The 19,761-nt window shown below is 39.9% G+C and overlaps 1 protein-coding gene across 1 annotated transcript in view; it reads left to right on the top strand.

Annotated features, from left to right (window-relative positions):
* LOC137064736 (anoctamin-1) overlaps nucleotides 1–19,761 on the top strand; it is a 54,539-nt gene that overhangs the window by 14,113 nt on the left and 20,665 nt on the right. Inside the window, exons 3-12 of the mRNA XM_067436227.1 lie at nucleotides 2,233–2,547; nucleotides 8,540–8,638; nucleotides 8,714–8,865; nucleotides 11,015–11,069; nucleotides 11,153–11,204; nucleotides 11,312–11,367; nucleotides 11,504–11,545; nucleotides 13,348–13,412; nucleotides 13,482–13,616; nucleotides 19,030–19,190. Coding sequence (XP_067292328.1) covers nucleotides 2,233–2,547; nucleotides 8,540–8,638; nucleotides 8,714–8,865; nucleotides 11,015–11,069; nucleotides 11,153–11,204; nucleotides 11,312–11,367; nucleotides 11,504–11,545; nucleotides 13,348–13,412; nucleotides 13,482–13,616; nucleotides 19,030–19,190 — 1,132 coding nt within the window. The remainder of the gene's footprint in view (nucleotides 1–2,232; nucleotides 2,548–8,539; nucleotides 8,639–8,713; nucleotides 8,866–11,014; nucleotides 11,070–11,152; nucleotides 11,205–11,311; nucleotides 11,368–11,503; nucleotides 11,546–13,347; nucleotides 13,413–13,481; nucleotides 13,617–19,029; nucleotides 19,191–19,761) is intronic.

The raw sequence follows: 19,761 nt of genomic DNA, 5'->3' as shown, positions 1-19,761 counted from the left end.
TGGATTTAACCGAGAATGAAAGTGGAGAATCTCAACCTCAGGCAGCCTGCAAGCAAGCACACTTCTTTAGGGATGTGCTCTTTCATGGCAAATTTCAGGTGCGTGTGGCATGTGTCAATGAATATTCAGGAAGATTTAGGACTTTTATACCCCATATTTAATAATGTATATGCAATATTGTGATTAATGACAATTAATGATGGCTTAATTGACATTTGATAAAAGTACATGATGTACATATAGAGCCATAGCTACAGTAAATGAGCATGTGCTAGCTCTATATGTACTAATGCTTTTTGTTCTTAAAATATGAGTGCATGTTCCCATAAGATGAAGGCGGATGCCAGGGGAAATCTTACACCCCATGACACAGTCAGCAGTTGCTGGATCGGTTGCAGTCGCTCTACAAAAAAAGCTGACCTCATAAATTAGGACTTCAACAAATATTTTCTATCTAAGATTACTGTCGCATAGTGTGTTTGTGCTGGAGTCCAGAGTGCATTTTACAGGCAACACATCGCACCTAGCTATCTTCTAAACAGGGATACTGAAACCTGCTTACTTTACCTCACATGTGTATTGTCAACATTATGTATAACGGTCATATTATTGCTTATTAATTGTGGTTCCCACAGATGTAATAAGAGCCCATAGTTGACAGTCTCAAGTTCAAGGTAACGCATGTCGAGCGTGTTTTAACAGTGTATTAGCGTCTGGGTGTCAAACATGACTCAGATCCGTCATCATTACGGGAGCTGACATCTCCAACACTAAAACAGTGTGGCCAAACCTGGACACTTCGTTGTCTTGAGAAGTTATGAAATATTACCACAGCTATAGGAGGAATAATTATAGCTTTCACAAATGGTAATATTGAACTACACAGAGATGAATGAATCTGAATGAGTCGTGTTGAACCTCACATTAATGGTCAACACCGGTCGGTATATTCATAGATCATCAGTGCATTCTGCAATATTACTCATGATTTTACTGGATAGAAGAGGAGGAGGAGGAGGAGGAGGAGGGAGAGAGAGAGAGAGAGAGAGAGAGAGAGAGAGAGAGAGAGAGAGAGAGAGAGAGAGAGAGAGAGAGAGAGAGAGAGAGAGAGAGAGAGAGAGAGAGAAAGGCTGGCATTTAGCACAACATTTATTCCTTTGTGTGTGTAAAATACATCAGTCAAACATTTCATGTCAAATTATTTTTATGATTAAGAATATATATTGATTTGGCAGATCATTATATCTATAATAACACATTCAATTGATATATATATCACAGTTTCCATAAAAGTATTGTATTTTAAATTGTAATAACATTTCACAATGTAACTGGTTTTACTTTATATTTCCTCAAATAAACGCCTATTTAAAATGAAAACAAAGATTTAAAAAATATTCCACAATTTTGACAGCTGAGCATCTTATAATTGTCTATTAAAGCTTTTGTATTATTTGTTATTGTGTACATTTTCAATAACCAGATTTATTTAAAGTCATTTATATTGTGTCCCTATAGTCTTTGATAACATCTGGTTAAGTTCATGTTCATTTCCCAAGATTTCAGAGGTTTATGTTTGTAAATACACACTCATCTCTTACACACTAGAGAGATTTAATAACACTCACACACTGTATATCAGCCCAAACGTGCCTTCTTCAGTGTGTTAAAAACTCAAACGATCACGTGTGTCCATATACATAGCTTAATGTCCTCCAGTTTGCTTCAATGATAAAGATCCTGTCAGACAAGCTGTACAATCCGTTTACCAGCCGGCTGCTTTTCACATTAACAGCAAATACACTGACAAAAGGCATTTAAATTTTTTTTCACAAATAATTCTATAGAAAAGTAACTCTCTGACTTAATCGAGGACATTTCCCAGTGTTTGTGAAAGAACGCCGGTCTGAGAATGATGTAGGGACATGTGAACACTTTCTGCTGACTCAGCGGTCACTCTTCCTTTTCATTCACCGTCCACTGTGCCCGTCGTTCTGTAAAGAATATGATAAAAAAGCCACAGTTTATTTCAGCAGAAGCCTTGATCTCATGACTACCACAAATGCCATGAAGAACTTCTGACGGGTAATGATCATCCTCATGACTCGGGACAATGAGGCGAACACTTAGAGCTGATGTGTTGAGTTTAGACGCTGCGATATTGACCTTTGACTGGCACACACACACACACACACTCACTCACTGATGTTCTGGCCTCCTCTCTCCTCTCAGCTCCTGAAGTCTCTCACTCCTGAGGAGAACACTCAATGCCGGCAGGGTCTTTACTTCCAGGACGGCAGGAGGCAGGTGGACTACATCCTCACCTACCCCATCAAGAAGAGTTCGAGAGCCGCCTCGTCGCGCCTGAGGGACAACGCCTTCACACGCACCCTGCGGCGCGGCCGACGCCCGCCCCCTCCTGCAGACCCCGAGCTGGGCTCGCCCGACCTCAGCGCGGACCACCACGCCGGAGACAAGGCCCTGCGGAGGGAAGAGTTCGAGAGCAGCCTGCTGGAGATGGGCCTGGAGCTGGAGCGAGACGAGGAGGTACGCCTGTTTGTCCAGGGCTTTTGTTTGCCGCAGGTTTGTTTTGTGTTTCGGCTGAGCTCAGCTGTTTCTCTTCAGCACAAAACACACATTGTCATGGCACACAGCAGACCTGACTCAAAACACACATGCTGCCTGCCGTGGTCCTGAATGCTGATTGGTATTGCTTCTCTCCCGCTCTGAACACACTCCGAACACCACACACTAACTACAGCTCGCATTAGAGGAGCAGAATAGGTAACACTTTAGACACAGGAACAAATGAGCAGTGTTGAGGAAAGGTACTTTGAAAATGACTGCATTACAATATTGCGTTACACTAACAGAATAAACTTAACTCACAATCCTCATTGCTCTTAGAAATAAACAGCTTCTTCTCAGGTAAATTATTCCACGATCATTCCTCAGCGCGTCTCAAGCCGCTGTAAAGTGTTGGTGTGTTTATTTGAGTTTACGTTGAGTGGATGTGGGCGTCACTGTGCTCTCGCATGGAGCGCGTCAGTATTTGAATCTTAAAAGAACGCGCGCTCCGTGGGCATTAGCAAAGTCATTTGTGACTTTACTAGAAAAATAATAGAAATTTAACAGATTATAATGATGTATAATAGTTGCCTGAATTATAAAAACCGACAGTTATTTGAGTCTCTTTGGCACTGATGAGAAAAAACGTGAGCCTATCGTGCCGGCGCGATAGCCGATTCCTGAGGGTTAAGAAGTAACTAATTGAGTTACTTAGTTACTTTTTAAGAAAAGTAATGTGCTAGGTTACTTTTGTGTTCTAAAAAAGTAATATTTTTGTGCAAATGACATTGGTCAATAAAGGTAGTTTAAATGCATAAAGCATTTTTTATTTAATATTTATTTATTGGAGGTTTGCATAGTATTCTGATTTTGCATTTGACATTTGAGTACTAAATCTTTATTATGCAAATGAGATAAATGCTCATGTTTAGAACTACTATAACCTGTTCATACACAACACATCTGCAGTTTTCATTTTTCTTAATGGGCTGTTAGTCAAATGAATGTGAGGAAAGTAACGTGCGTTACTTTTTGGAAAAAGTAACTCAGATATTTTGTTGCAAATTTTAAAAGTAGGAATGCATTACTTTACTAGTTACTTGAAAAAGTAATCTGATTACGTAACTCAAGTTACTTATAATGCATTACCCTCAACTGCAAATGATCAATGCAGCTTTTACACTCGAGCTCACCAAAATTGGACAGTTGAAGACTGGAGAAATGTTGCCTGGTCTGATGAGTCTCGATCTCTGTTGAGACATTCAGATGGTAGAGTCAGAATTTGGCGTAAACAGAATGAGAACATGGATCCATCATGCCTTGTTCCCACTGTGCAGGCTGGTGGTGGTGGTGTAATGGTGTGGGGGATGTTTTCTTGGCACACTTTAGGCCCCTTAGTGCCAATTGGGCATCGTTTAAATGCCACGGCCTACCTGAGCATTGTTTCTGACCATGTCCATCCCTTTATGACCACCATGTGCCCATCCTCTGATGGCTACTTCCAGCAGGATAATGCACCATGTCACAAAGCTCCAATCATTTCAGATTGGTTTCTTGAACATGACAATGAGTTGACTGAACTAAAATGGCCGCCACAGTCCCCAGATCTCAACCCAATAGAGCATCTTTGGGATGTGGTGGAACGGGAGCTTCGTGCCCTGGATGTGCATCCCACAAATCTCCATCAACTGCAAGATGCTCTCCTATCAATATGGGCCGACATTTCTAAAGAATGCTTTCAGCAGCTTGTTGATCAACGCCACGGAGAATTAAGGCAGTTCTGAAGGCGATAATAATAATAAACCTAATAATTCTTTAGATGAGTGTATATACATGTTAATAATTAACATGAATAATGCATATTGTATAATTAATTCTAAAGGGAAGATCAATAGTAGTAAAGATATACAATATAGTAGTTCTCTAGGAGATGTGAAAATATGTTTAGTTATTGATTAGCTAATAGAGAACTACCAACTTCCGCTAAGCACATGAACTGGCTCTTTAATTTTTTTATAATGTTGTCTAAGGTCAACTAATGACGTTCGCCTGGTTTTTACATTCAGAAACATCCTAATGAAGAAGTAATAGTCTATTTTCTACCCTGGTTTTGAGGCTCTCTCCTGAACTCTCTGTTTTTACGGGCATGCCGCACTGAAGACTTAGAAGTAAACGCCCACTGATATGATTAAATAATAGTTTTGTATATTATAATGAGCTTCTGCTCCCCTGTCAGTACACGTCAGCAATTGTGTTGAAAACTTCCAATGTGGAAAAACGGCACCCGGAAGGATTCGCCCATACATGTTCGACTCCTAGTCTGATACCGAATCGCAGGACACAAACACAAAGGATTCTTCAGCCTGTGACAGCGTGGGAAGCGATGTATAGTTTGACACATAATCAGCAGATGTCAACCGATCTGTAATAATGCAATACTAGCACATCTAAAAAACATGTTTTACTCACATAAGTGTGTTGCACAATTCCTATCAGATCCAGAAGCCACCGCATCATTTTTAATCTCATCCTGTCTGCAAATCCAGTCTCGATTACAAACGAGTCCAGAGTTAAAGGAAGCAAACAAACACCTTACCCTCGTGAGCTGGATCTTCAGTAAAAAATAAAGTTGCCAGTAAAAGTTTTTCAGGAAGTTTTCAGCTCAGAAATTTACAGGATATTCTTATATTATATTCTTATATATGACCTTTTATATCAAAGGCTCAAGGGAAAGGCTCATGACCCCTTTATTAATTGGTTAATTATAGTTTCTTGTTAGTTAATATTATTTAGATTGTTAATAATGTGATTAATTAATGATGGAACGGTATTCTAAAGCATTGCCCTGCCTACAATATAAAGCAAAACCAGCTACTGTGTTAAAGCACATTTGATTTGTCACGTTAAAGTAATTGCCCACCCAAATCTCCAGGCATCCTTATTTCTGAACAGCCTTCCAGTGAGGAGGGGAGATCTTTTAAAGCACACTGGGTGTGTCACCTGATAGCGGTTTTGGCACAGCATCAACAGTGGGAAAGTGGCAACACATGATCCCAAATAACATTAAATCGGCTCAAAAGGTCAGATCAAACAGGTGTGCATGTGCTGGGAACACCTTTCTCTCTTTTTGGTCGTTTTCTAGTGTGTGTACAGCCTTATTAGCAATAACGAGTTTTATTTCTGCGTTTAAAGTCCCCTCACACACATTAGTATAGTGTTTAATGTGAATGAATGAGCTGTACATGTGCACCTGTTCTAGCACGTGGGTTATGAGAGCAGGTATAGTCCGGGTCATGTGGTTTTGTCTTTAAATGCCCCGCAAAGCGTCATGAATTTGTTAATTGGCCAAAGTAATGATGATAGCAGCTGTTTGTTTTTTTGGTCTTGGCTGTGAGACTCGGACATGGGATCCGCTGTGCTGCGGTCTATGTAGGGCTCATAGTAGTGCACATGCTCCACATCCTGTGTGTGCAGGAAACCCAATCTGACCCGCCTCGCTTCCTGATTCCAACACCTCTTGCCGCCGCTTCTTGGCAGCTCTTCACGGCCGTGCTGCCGGTGCACTGTCTCTTTAAATACAGGCAGCAACAACTGCGAATACATGTTAGGTGCCATTCACACATGTGGCAGACACTGACACCTCAGTGTAAGGATGCAATAAAAACATGTTCAGTGTATATAATTATACAGAGTGTCTTTTTACACTATAGGCTGCATTGTTTCCAAAAGCTAGTTACACTAACTCCGCCCACTGACATCTGTTAATAGTAAAAGGAGAACAATGAGTTCAGAAAAAGGCAGATTCAAACACAGGTTGTGTCATTTTTTTGTCTGGCTCAGTCAGACACTGGTGGGCGGAGTTATTGCAAACAGCCAATCAGGTGGCCTATCTGCACTTACTGTAATTGGACACTCCCTTAATATTATATAAGTACTATGTTAATAGCATATTTAAATGTTATATATTAGGGCCGGGACTCGATTAATTAATTAGAGGCTTTGTAATTAATTAATCGAAATTAATCGCATTTTAATTGCATACAAATATTTGACCTGAGAACAATGAGAAGTAATTTTTAACGTGTATTTTTAGTATACCATTGAATAATGACTGAATCATAAGCTTAATCAACAAAATATTGTTTATTTATCTAGTCCAGCAGACCAGTGCAATGTTTGCCATTAAGTGTAGCAAAAGCATATTTGTGATTTTTGAGGCTCGATGTGCGGCGGTGATACGCTAACTCCTTGTTGTTTAGCTTGCACACAACCATGCTCTTGTCGAGGCTTCCATTCTTTCGTTTTTTTTAAACAAAATTTCCCATCCACGGGGCCAAGCAGAGCTGTCTCATCAGCTTCTTCACTCATGTTCACTGTGGTTTGTTGTTGTCGTCACTCGTCGTGAGCGCTAGTTGGTGTTCCAGTATAATCGGTCCGTCGAAACTCATTCATTGAAAAACGTTCCGCGGTGCAAAAATAAGTGTGGTTAAATTTTTTTTTTTTTGCGTAATTAATCTTAATTAACGCGTTAAAGTCCCGTAATTAATTAATCTTAATTATTACACGGCTCTGTGTAATACTTGATTCTGATTGGTCAATCGCGCATTCCAGCGGTATGTTATTCCCAGATAACACACACCGCTCATCCGGGTACTGCGAGTTATCTCGACCGGTTCTACTTCTGTGCTTAACGCTGGCGCCATCTTGTGGCTTAAACAGCCGTGGGTTACAATGGAAGACTTCAAGGCAGGTTTCCTTTATAACGTTTTAAATATGGATATTTTTCTGACACAAACGCATCGATTGGAATCAGAAGGCTCTATTAACCCATCGGAGTCGTGTGGAGCACGTTATTTGACGGACAGCTGCATTTAATGGACTTCAGAAACAGCTCCAACTACTGCTGGGATTAACGTTAGCCTGGACTTTTTAAATATAACTCTGATTGTATTTGTCTGACAGAAGAATGTCATAAACACCTATAATGACCTGAGGGTGAGTAAATCAGAGGCTTGGTTTCATTTTTGGCTGAACTAACCCTTTCAGCATTCATTCTCAACATTTAGCAGCGATAGATAAAGGCTTAAATCAGTCTGGAACTGTTGTTCTTCGCGGAAGCTTTGCGTAAGAGCTAATCAAATATTTAATCTCAAGACAATATTTAGTGTGTAATTTATTTGAGACTAGTAGGCGTGTAATAAGCGGGATAATGTCCACCCAGCCGGTTGTTATCTCAGAATAAACCCCTTCAGAGTGATGCTCCGCTTCGCCTCGGGGTCCTGATCTCTCTGGAGGGGTTTATTCTGCGATAACAACCGGCTGGTGGGACATTAGCCCTTACATCTGAGAATGATTTCTGAAGGATCATGTTCACTGAAGACTGGAGGAACCATCCTCAACATTCAGTCACAGAAATAAATCATCATTTAAAGTAGAATACATTGAAAACCAATTATTTTAAATTGTAATAATATATCACAATATTAAAAAAAAAAAATCTGTATTTTTGATCAAATAAATGCAGGCTCGATGAGCAGAAGACACTTCTTTTAAAAACATTACAAATAGCAATGAGTCCAAACTTTGGCCTGTGCTGTAAATATGAAAGTTTTTTCTCTTTAAGGACATTCAAGTGGACATTTTATTTCGTTACATTTTTAATTTGAATAATATTACATTATCTGCAAGTATAGTTTAAAAACCTTTTAATACTAAGATAATCTACTCTTTCCAGTTGAATGCAGAAAAGTTTTGTGAGATTCATGATAAAGAAGTGTCCGAGCATCAGTGGTCAGTACTCATAAATCTTCTTCTGTGGCGCTGGAGCTGTTGTGCTTCAGTAAACACAGCTCCGAGAACTCTGGCTTTATATCAGTCCTCCGGGAAATGAAGCCATGTTTCAGGACGAGCCTGTGCTAGTTTCAGGCTCTGACTGAAGCAGACACAGATGATTCTGCTTGTGTGTTTGCAGACCAAGACTCCCGGAATGGGCTTCGTGAAGATCCACGCTCCGTGGAACGTGCTGTGCCGCGAGGCGGAGTTCATGAAGCTGAAGATGCCCACCAGGAAGGTACGGTTTGTTTAGCACAGCCGGTGAGGAGCAGAGGTGAGGTGAGTGTCTGCTGACGCTGTGCTCCTGCTGCAGGTGTATGAGGTCAAACGCAGCAGCGGCGTGATGGAAAAGATCAACGCCTTCATCAGCAAACTCACGGACCCTCTCCATCCCAACCTGGAGGAGAACCGGCCGCAGAAACTCAAGCACCTGTCGTACCCGTTCTCCAGAGAGAAGCAGCATCTGTTAGTGTCCTGATGTGCTGTTAGGCCTATTCTCACTGAGCGCAGGTTTCAATGTGAAGACTTTCTGCCCTGATTAGACCACTATCCTTCAGTTTACATTCAGACACAAGTATGAGTACAGACGAACACGCAGCCTCTCAATATCTACCTATCTGATCAATATTTATTCATCTGATTTACTTCTTTCTCATGGACGCTTGTGTCAGCCACAGAATAAAAACATGGGTAACACTTTATTTTAAGGTTCAGTTATTAACTATTAACGAGTGTCTTATGATCATGCATATTACTATGATATTGTCTGTTTTTTTACCATTATAAAGCTCATATTAATGCCTTATTCTGCATGAGCTTATTCTACATCCCTTAATCCGACCCAATACCTAATTTAAATGCCACTTTAGTATGGGGAACACATATTCACTATTAACTCCGACTTCTGCCTCAATAAACTCCTAATTTACTGCTTATCAATAGTTAGTAAGGTAGTTTTTGTAGCGTTTAAGTTTAGGTATTGGGTCGGGTTAAGGGATGTAGAATAAGCTCATGCAGAATAAGGCATTAATATGAGCTTTATAAGAGCTCATAAACAGACAATATCATAGTAATATGCATGATCATAAGACACTAGTTAATAGTTAATAACTGAACCTTAAAATAAAGTGTTACCAAACTACCTTACTAACTATTAATAAGCAGTAAATTAGGAGTTTATTGAGGCAAAGTCGTAGTTAATAGTGAATATGTGTTCCCCATACTAAAGTGTTACCAATACAAGAAAGCTAAGTGAGACTTTTATCTCACAATTATGACTTTTTCCACTTTATAATATATTATTATATTACATTAATGTAATGTAAACTTGCGATTGTGAGAAAAAAACTTTTTTTGGAAGAACTGCACGTTTATTATTATTATCATTATCACAGATATTATTAGATTCTTCTTCTTCTTCTTCTTCTTCTTCTTCTTCTTCTTCAGCTCTGGAAGTCTTTGGCCATCATAGAACCGCTTGCAGGAATGTTATGACATTTGGCACACAGATAGAAGATAGTCCCAATAGTAATCACACCAAATTTGGAGTCTCTAACTCATTCTCTCTAGCGCCACCACCTGTCCAAAGTTTCACTCATGTTTATGCTTATAACTTTTAACCCCTAAGGGCTAGAAACAAAAAAAATGTTTGGTCTGATTCCTTGTTGTTATTATTATTATTGTTAATATGAATTATCTTGCAATTCTGACTTTTTCATCAGAATTGTAGGATATAAATTTGCAAGTGTGAGTTATAAAGTCTGAAGTGTGAGCTGAATTTTGTCACTCACAAATCAAAAAGTCCAAATTTTGTTCTGTGTGCTTCCTTCATTTCTTTTGTAAAGTTTTGACAGATAAAAATGTGCGGTAACACTATTATCCAGTGTTCATGTTACACACGTTACATGTAGTTACCATCATAATAACTATAAATGATGTATAATTACACTGAAACAAAGATGCCAGTGTATCCACTCGTGTGCATCTCTTAACCCGCTCACTCAAGCGCTCGGAAACACTGGTACTCGCTGCTTCTCTAGTGTTTGAGTTTTGCTGTTCATCAGTTTCTTTTCTTGACTGTGCATCGCCGGCACAGTCCAGTGTTAACTGAAGGAAGTAGTGAGCTGAGCGTGTATAAAAAAATCACAGAAACAAACAAGTTGAAGTATTAATAATATTTAATAGTGTATTGAACTTCACTGCCAGGCAAACTAGCCTTATAGTAAAACATTATTGCCTAAATGTCCTCACTCTCATGTTGTCACACAGGGGAAGCAAGGGAAGTAGATCCAATTGCAGCAGATTTCAGGGTTTACTGTAAAACAGATCTCCGGATACAAGGACACGGGCAGAACAACCACTTAAAGCAGCGATAACAGACAACAAGACAGGACTAAACACAAGCTTAATACACAGAGAACCAATCAAAGAAACAAGACACAGCTGACCGGGATAACACGATGAGACTCAGGCCCACACGAACTGAACATATCAAAACTAAACTAGAAAAACACACGAACAGAACTCAGAGCGTGACGTGTGTGAAGACGGACAGGAGATTTCTAGTGATTTCTAAAAAACAATAGCACAAATCGTTGACCTCTTGTCTTTACAGGTTTGATTTGTCCGACAGAGATTCCTTTTTCGACAGTAAAACTAGAAGTTCGTTAGTAAGTATAAAGTATTATGCACAGTATTGATGCCATATTTGATCATGTGAATGTTCTGAGTTTTATCATGTGCATTGCTTTAGGTGTGTGAAGTTCTGAAGCGAACCAAGTGCACGAAAGCCAAATTTAGCATGGGTAAGCTAATGCTTCGTCTATACAGTTCGAAATCTATTGTGTGGTTTTAATATTGAATAGCATCAAACCTGTGGCTGAGGGAATAATGCTTCTGATATGTTGTCCAGGGATCACGAGTCTGCTTGGGAGCGGCGTTTATCTGGCAGCGTATCCACTTCATGATGTGAGTCTCTGGATCTGTCCAGAGCTGATCGACACTCTGCCATTACTGTAGTGACACACACTCAGCTGATTAATGGACATATTAATAGCACTGGAGTGATCTGTAGGATATGACAGATTATTTTCTCCACTAACAGGGAGATGTTGAAGGGGAAAACGCTGAGCCAAATGACAGGAAGGTGAGGTTCATTTGAATTTACTCTTGACTTTAGCTTTCATTGTTGGGTTTTGATGCTGTGTGTGTCTCAAGCAAGATATTGTCATAAATGTAGAGGGATTAAATCAATTTATTACTTCCCTTCCTTTGAAACCAAATAACTGTGATTTGGATTGCATCGCTGAGAATTACAATAATTTAAATTAATTTCCAAGAGCCCAACCAAAGGGAACACTGATCTCCATAATGGTGAGTTCCAACAAAAATGTGTTCTCTCAATTTTTTTTAGTTTTATTGACAATTCGACATTCAAGATGACTAGAGAAATATAACTGCAGACATGGAGTGAAAAGTCTATTAAGAATTGTCCCACCTCCAAAACGTTTTATTTATTTTTTTGCTTCAATTTTTTTTGCTTGACAAAATGGCACTTAAACCAATCAATTAATCTTAACCAATCCGGTTTCATATTCTGGATGCTCTGTTCATTTGAACCCTTTGTTTAAATTTTGCAGTCTGATTCACATTCAGTATATTTGCATTCTCCTGAGGTTTATTTCTCCATTCTGGTCCCGGAGGAGTTTTGGTTCATTGCCACCGTCGCCTTTGGCTTTTGGTTTGCTCAGTTGGGGACACCTAAATATCAACTATATTACTGATCTGCCCGCATTGACAATATATGGATATGATAACTGAAATTAGCTGGATAACATCCCCGTTTACACCAGAGCGGCTGTACAGACGAATCAAATACCGTTGCATTATCTTCCTGTTAACACTGTGAAGCTGCTTTCAAACAATTGGACTTGTTAAAAGTGCTCTATAAATAAAATGTGATCTGATCAGACAGATAGAGGTGTTTACATGAAGACTTTCCAGTCTGATTGAATCATCAATCCAATCACTTTTACACACGATTATTTGTGTGTGTGTAAACATAGCTAAAGTGTGCAGAACACAAAAGACAATTTATCCGTCACAATATCCATCAGGTTTCCAGTCCTGATCCTGCACTCTTATAATAAAGGGCTGTTTCTCAGTGATGCCAGAGAAGAAGCATTTTGGTTCCCCAAAGAACATCCTTAGAGTGTGAAGAACGTTTAAAAAATCCAAATAACCTTTTTCCACTATTAAGAACTAGGGGTGTGACGAGACACCAATCTCACGAGAACAAGACGAGACAAGATTTTACATAGTATTTTTAAGAAATCCTCAATGATGAAATACATGACTAGAAAAATAGTTTGCATGTGCATTTGAAATGTTTTAACTAATCTTTAACTTGTAATGATTGTCATTTAATTTCTACTCTCTGAGTATGAACTATCATATTTAGTAATAGACTGACTGGCTTCTCTCCTGTATGATTGTCTCTTTAAGACCTTAGTGCACATGAGCTTCTTTTGACCTCTTAACTGAACTCTTTCCCACAAACTCATCATAGATATTATTAAGTGCAAACAATAACTAGAATCAAAGTATTCAATATTAAAAGTTTTCTTCAAGCATACAGATATAGAGCTAAGAGATGGTTACAACTTAATAGTTGTCATATTGAGAGATATTCGCATGCCTCAGTGAGCCACTTTCAACCATTGAATGGTTCTGTGGATGTTCTTCATGGAAACACTGATGCCAATAAAACACTATTGTTAAGAGTGTGGAGACCCACTGCACAGTGTTTCTCTTATCTGACACGCTCAGCTCGGCTCATGAAGCTTTTCCTCATGCGCTGATGGACTGAGTCTGGTCTGCTAAATGAACTAAATGAAGCACGCTTCAGAAACTCAATGAAGGAGCTGTGATCGTGTGTGTGTGTTTCAGCTGCTGTATGAAGAGTGGGCCAGCTACAGCGTCTTCTATAAGTACCAGCCCATCGGCCTGGTCAGGTACGTCTCAGACTCTCTCAAACGGCTCTCAGTGCAGCAGCTTCAGCAGTAATCGCTCGCTCCTTTCAGGAAGTACTTCGGGGAGAAGATCGGCCTCTACTTCGCTTGGCTTGGGGTTTATACCCAGATGCTGATCCCTGCTTCCTTAGTCGGCGTATTTGTGTTCCTCTATGGATGTGTTACTGTTGATGACGACATTCCCAGGTCAGTGGACGCTGATCAACACACAATCACATGTGCACTTATTATTATTAACGTGTTATTACTCTCAAACAGAAAATGCACCCAATGCTGTATATTAATAACTAACTGTACTTCAAAAAGGGTCAAACTGACTCAATAGGTCGTTTTTCTAGCACCTTATTACGACCTATATTTACCTTTTAAAGTCATGCACCCTCTAGTTGGCGTAAAAATAAAGACAGTGCCGTGTTACGTCTGACGTCATGAAATGACGCATGACTGTCGTTACTGATCAAACTGCATATTCAATTTAATGCAATGTGTGGACTTTTTAACCACCATTTGTCATATTTCCATTTAGCAAAAATATTTAATTTAATTTACAACTACACCCACCCATCCCTGTTATTAGGAACACACACTAATCCTGTGTGTGACCCCCTTCCGCCTCCAGAACTGCCTTAATTCTCCGTGGCGTTGATCAACAAGCTGCTGAAAGCATTCTTTAGAAATGTCGGCCCATATTGATAGGAGAGCATCTTGCAGTTGATGGAGATTTGTGGGATGCACATCCAGGGCACGAAGCTCCCGTTCCACCACATCCCAAAGATGCTCTATTGGGTTGAGATCTGGGGACTGTGGCGGCCATTTTAGTTCAGTCAACTCATTGTCATGTTCAAGAAACCAATTTGAAATGATTGGAGCTTTGTGACATGGTGCATTATCCTGCTGGAAGTAGTCATCAGAGGATGGGGACATGGTGGTCATAAAGGGATGGACATGGTCAGAAACAATGCTCAGGTAGGCCGTGGCATTTAAACGAAGCCCAATTGGCACTAAGGGGCCTAAAGTGTGCCAAGAAAACATCCCCCACACCATTACACCACCACCACCAGCCTGCACAGTGGGAACAAGGCATGATGGATCCATGTTCTCATTCTGTTTACGCCAAATTCTGACTCTACCATCTGAATGTCTCAGCAGAAATCGAGACTCATCAGACCAGGCAACATTTCTCCAGTCTTCAACTGGCCAATTTGGCGAGCTTGTGACAATTGTCGCCTCTTTTTGGTATTTGTAGTGGAGATGAGTGGTACCCTGTGGGGTCTTCTGCTGGTGTAGCCCATCCGCCTCAAGGTTGTGTGTGTTGTGGCTTCACAAATGCTTTGCTGCATACCTCGGTTGTAACGAGTGGTTATTTCAGTCAAAGTTGCTCTTCTATCAGCTTGAATCAGTCGGCCCATTCTCCTCTGACCTCGAGCATCAACAAGGCATTTTCTCCCACAGGACTGCTGCAGACTGGATGCTCTTCCCTTTTCACACCATTCTTTGTAAACCCTAGAAATGGTTGTGTGTGTAAATCCCAGTAACTGAGCAGATTGTGAAATACTCAGACCGGCCCGTCTGGCACCAACAACCATGCCACGCTCAAAACGGCTTAAATCACCTTTCTTTCCCATTCTGACATTCAGTTTGGAGTTCAGGAGATTGTCTTGACCAGGACCACACCCCTAAATGCACTGAAGAACTGCCATGTGATTGGCTGATTAGATCATTGCATTAATGAGAAATTGAACAGGTGTTCCTAATAATCCTTTAGGTGAGTGTATAGTGCATACACACTTTATGAGCACGTGTTCCCTGGGATCGAACTCACGATCTTATGATCACATGTTGTTGCAATGCTTTACCAACTGAGCTATGCAAACCCTGAAATATGATGCATATAAAAGGAAAAAAATGCTTTAAAATGAAAGTGTCATGCTGTCAATAGGAGCACAACTTTAGTAAACGCTCCTATAGGTCGTATTTCAAGGAGGTGACAAAGGCGTTTTGGATGGAGGACATGTTGATTGATAAACAATTACATTTGGTCTATTTAGGAAGCCAACACTTTTAAAAATAAGTCAACACAATGACCCAGCAGGCAAAAACCTGCAGTCTGGGTAAAAATAACCCAGCAAATCTTAGAGTCTAGTTCCCCAAAACATCTTTGACATGTTCTATTTTAATAACTGGAACTACTATTAACTCATGTCCCAGTCAAGCTCAGTTCCTGAACAGTCTTCTTGCTCTGTGACGCCAAAGAACACTGCTGGGTAATAAAGTGCGAGCCGCCCATCCTGAGCATAAAGCCTCGAACTGCTCAAGAGGAAGTTCATCCTCTGAGAAAGAGCATATAAAACCAAACATCTGTCTGAAAGTCCCTCTGGAGTTTGTCCCTGTCAGGATATTATGATAGGCTGAGAAGAGCCTGCTGGAACTGATCCTGAGCTTTTTATCCAGAAACTACACCTCAAACTGTTTCATAGTTATACAATCTTGTTTAAAAATGTAGTTCTAGTAGAGTAAAAGTACCAGTCCTAAATACTACTCAAAGTAGGAGTAAAAAGCAGCCCTTTTAAAAGTACTCAAGAGTAGTGAGTGCTATGCCATGAATGTTAGTCCACCTTCCAAATAAAAAATATAACTTACTCTTTTATGGATGATTCTCAGTAAGAACAACAACAACAAACATGAAATTACCAACAGTGTTTCAATATTTCTTTGACTAGGCCTATTTCTTGTTATTTTTGACTGCTAGCACTAAAAATACAGCCATGAAATATTTGAGAAATGAACCCATAAGGAAATATCGGTTACTCTTTACAACACGGGTGCACTAATCTGCATTAATTCCTGCTTCACTAAAGCACAGATAATCATGAGTTAATGTATTACTAATGGAGAACTAACCCATTTATTAATGATTACTGCATCAGCAACTAATCAACATTCATCATCATTAATATATTTAAATGTCATATGTATTAATTCCTTAATCAATCAATCAATCAAACTTTATTTGTATAGCACCTTCCAACAACCAAAAGGAGGACCAAGGTGCTTTACATTTAGAACAGAAAAACATCTACAATAAATAATATATTAATACATGAAGCAATAACCAAAGGAACAGTTACACAAAATACAAAAATAAAATTCAAAAATAAAATTCAAAGTGCCACAGTGCTACTGTGTGTTAAAAGCCAGTTTAAATAAATGCGTTTTTAACCTGGACTTGAATAGGGCCAGGTCTGTAAGAACACGCAGGTCTACTGGTAGAGTGTTCCAAAGTTTAGGAGCAGCAAAAGCAAATGAACGATCGCCCCACTGCTTGCACCGGGACCTCGGAACAACTAGCCTCATCTGGTCAGCCGACCGGAGGGCTCTGTTTGGACGGTGGACACTTAAAATCTCTGATAAATAAGGTGGCGCAAGGCCATTAAGAGCTTTAAAGGCAAACATTAAAATTTTAAAATCAACACGGTACCGAACCGGGAGCCAGTGGAGGGAACAGAGAACTGGACTAATATGGCTGTGTCTAGATGTACCGGTTAGAAGACGAGCAGCTGCATTCTGTACCTGTTGGAGACGATGGAGTGAAGACTGTGTGATGCCAGTGTAGAGTGCGTTACAATAATCAATGCGTGAGCTGATAAAAGCATGAATTGCCTTTTCCAGATCACTGCGGCACAGAAAAGGCTTTACTTTGGCTAAAAGTCGCAGCTGGAAAAAGCTTGCTTTGACTACAGAGTTAATTTGTTTGTTAAAATTCAGATCTCTGTCAAACATCACCCCCAGATTCTTTATTGCCACACTAACTTGAGGGGTTGTGCTTGATGATAAATCGTGGTGTAAAATAGGGGAACCAAAAATAATATATTCCGTTTTACTCTCATTCAGATGAAGAAAGTTTCGTGAAAGCCATAGTTTAATATCAGATAGGCAACTATGCAAGGAGTCTAGAGCTGAACCATCATTTGGAAGCACAGGCATATAGACCTGGAGGTCGTCTGCATATAAGTGGAAAGAAAGATTGTGCTTGGCAATGATGGAACCAAGAGGTAACATGTAAAGTGAAAATAGAACAGGGCCAAGAATGGATCCTTGTGGCACTCCAGAGGACAGAGGAGCAGTGGATGACGAAAATTCATTTATCATAACAGAAAAGCTCCTGTTGTTCAAGTAGGAGCGAAACCACTGCAGGACTGAACCCGTGAGGCCGACCTGTTGAGCAAGGCGGGCGATAAGTACTGAATGGTCCACAGTGTCGAAAGCTGCTGTAAGATCCAGCATCACCAACAGCACAGATCTTTTAGCATCAAGGGATAGAAGGATGTGGTTGTGGACTTTCAGCAGCACAGAGTTATGCAGTGCTATGTCGTGACCTAAAACCAGACTGAAACTTTTCTAAAATTGAGTTATTTTCTATAAAAGGCTGTAACTGTGATAGCACAACTTTTTCTAGGACCTTTGATAAAAATGGTCAAAGAGAGACAGGTCTAAAATTAGACAAAATGTCGGGATCCAGGTTGGGTTTTTTTAAAAGTGGTCTGACCACTGCGTGCTTGAAGACAGTTGGGACAGTCCCTGAGCTGAGGCAGCTGTTAATGAGCGAGAGGACGCATGGTCCTACAGTATCAAAGACCTGTTTGAGCACCTTGGTTGGAACAATATCGAGGGGGCAGTTGGCATTAATAACATATTAATGCCAACTTAATAACATATATTAACTAATAATGTAAATTAATGTGTTAATTACCACAAGGGGTCAAAGCCATGCATTTCAGCTTCCAGTTTCTGCTTTAACTAATCATTAGCTGATGATTTATAAAGGTTTCATTATGTTATGACTTTACTTGTTGTGGTATTAAGTGAAGTTTTATTAACTAATTTCGGGAGGAGCACTAACAGATAATTAAACAACGGAGCCATCAGCTAATCAAACCTAATTAACAAGGGGAGCACGTCAGATAATTAAACCTAATTAAACACAGGTGGAGCATGGTAAGCTAATCAATCTGATCAACGATAGGAGGTGTACTTATACTACAGATTTACCTCCTCTCGTTGACCATTTTTATTTTAGCATCCCTCCACCACCCCATCTCCTCACTTCAATTTAATAAACTCTCATCAGATGCCATCACAATCCATAAAACATTACAGTCTAGTTATAGAGTATCTTTATCACTGGGGGGGGGGATACTCTGGGTTCGGGCAAAAATCCGAGCCCGGAGCCCTCCCCTGGACAGCACGCCAAATACGCATAATCTTTACTCTATTTAATTTGATGTAAGTGGGAACTCGTGAATTAGGGTTTTAGTGCACCCGGATTGTAAAGTGTTTTAACATAATGTAGAGACAGCAGGTTTAGGGATACATCACTTAAAATGTACTCAAGTAAAAGTACACTGTTTTTAAACTACTTAAAAAGTACAATTCTGAGAAAAGCTCCTCAATAACAGTAACGAGAGTTTTTGTAATTGGTTACTCAACACCACTGGTGACTGTTAGATGAAGCTTTGCCCATGAGCGTGGGAACTTAACGGAGTGAAATGAAACGAAAGTCTTGTGTTAGTATCTCTGAAGCGCTTGTTCTGTTTGTCAGTATGGAGATCTGTGACCAGCGGAAGAACATCACCATGTGTCCGCTGTGTGACCGCGTGTGCAGCTACTGGAACCTGAGCACCGCGTGCGGGACGGCCCGCGCCAGCCATCTGTTCGATAACCCCGCCACCGTCTTCTTCTCCATCTTCATGGCACTGTGGGGTGAGATCTCCGTCAGCACACACACACACACACACAGGGTCCTTTAAAAGGGCTTCATCATTTGACAGTACGAGCTCTTTCGTGTGTTTACAGTGAACGCTCCTAACGCGCGCGCAGATTTCCGCAGACTGTAGTGTCCGTCGTTTGAGAAGCACACACGGATGTGATTGTGAGGAGTCGTAGATTATTACTTATTGATGTGAATTTTTAGTTCCTTTATTTACTTCAGTGGGTATTTATTTAGTTTGCTTTATTGTTGACTAATATGAAATTGTTTATATGATGATTTGTCTACGGTACAATAGATAAAGCAGTATTCTCTCCATCTTCTAGTGGACGTAGCCTATAAGAGAGATCAAGCTTCGCTTAAAAAAGAACTTCTATTTGGATTAGGATTGTAAAACCTTAAATAAAAGTTAATATTTTATTAGTAATGCTTTCAGTTCCAGTATTTTTAGATCTTTTTAACACATTTAAAATTTTGAGTTCATTGAAAATAAAAATTTGACATTAATAAACTGAACATTTTTAAGAATCGACAACCTTTATTCAAATATTATTAAAAGATTTT

Source organism: Pseudorasbora parva, chromosome 25 (genome assembly GCF_024679245.1).
Source record: "Pseudorasbora parva isolate DD20220531a chromosome 25, ASM2467924v1, whole genome shotgun sequence".
Taxonomy (NCBI): domain Eukaryota; kingdom Metazoa; phylum Chordata; class Actinopteri; order Cypriniformes; family Gobionidae; genus Pseudorasbora; species Pseudorasbora parva.
This window is presented reverse-complemented; position numbering and strand designations above follow the sequence as displayed.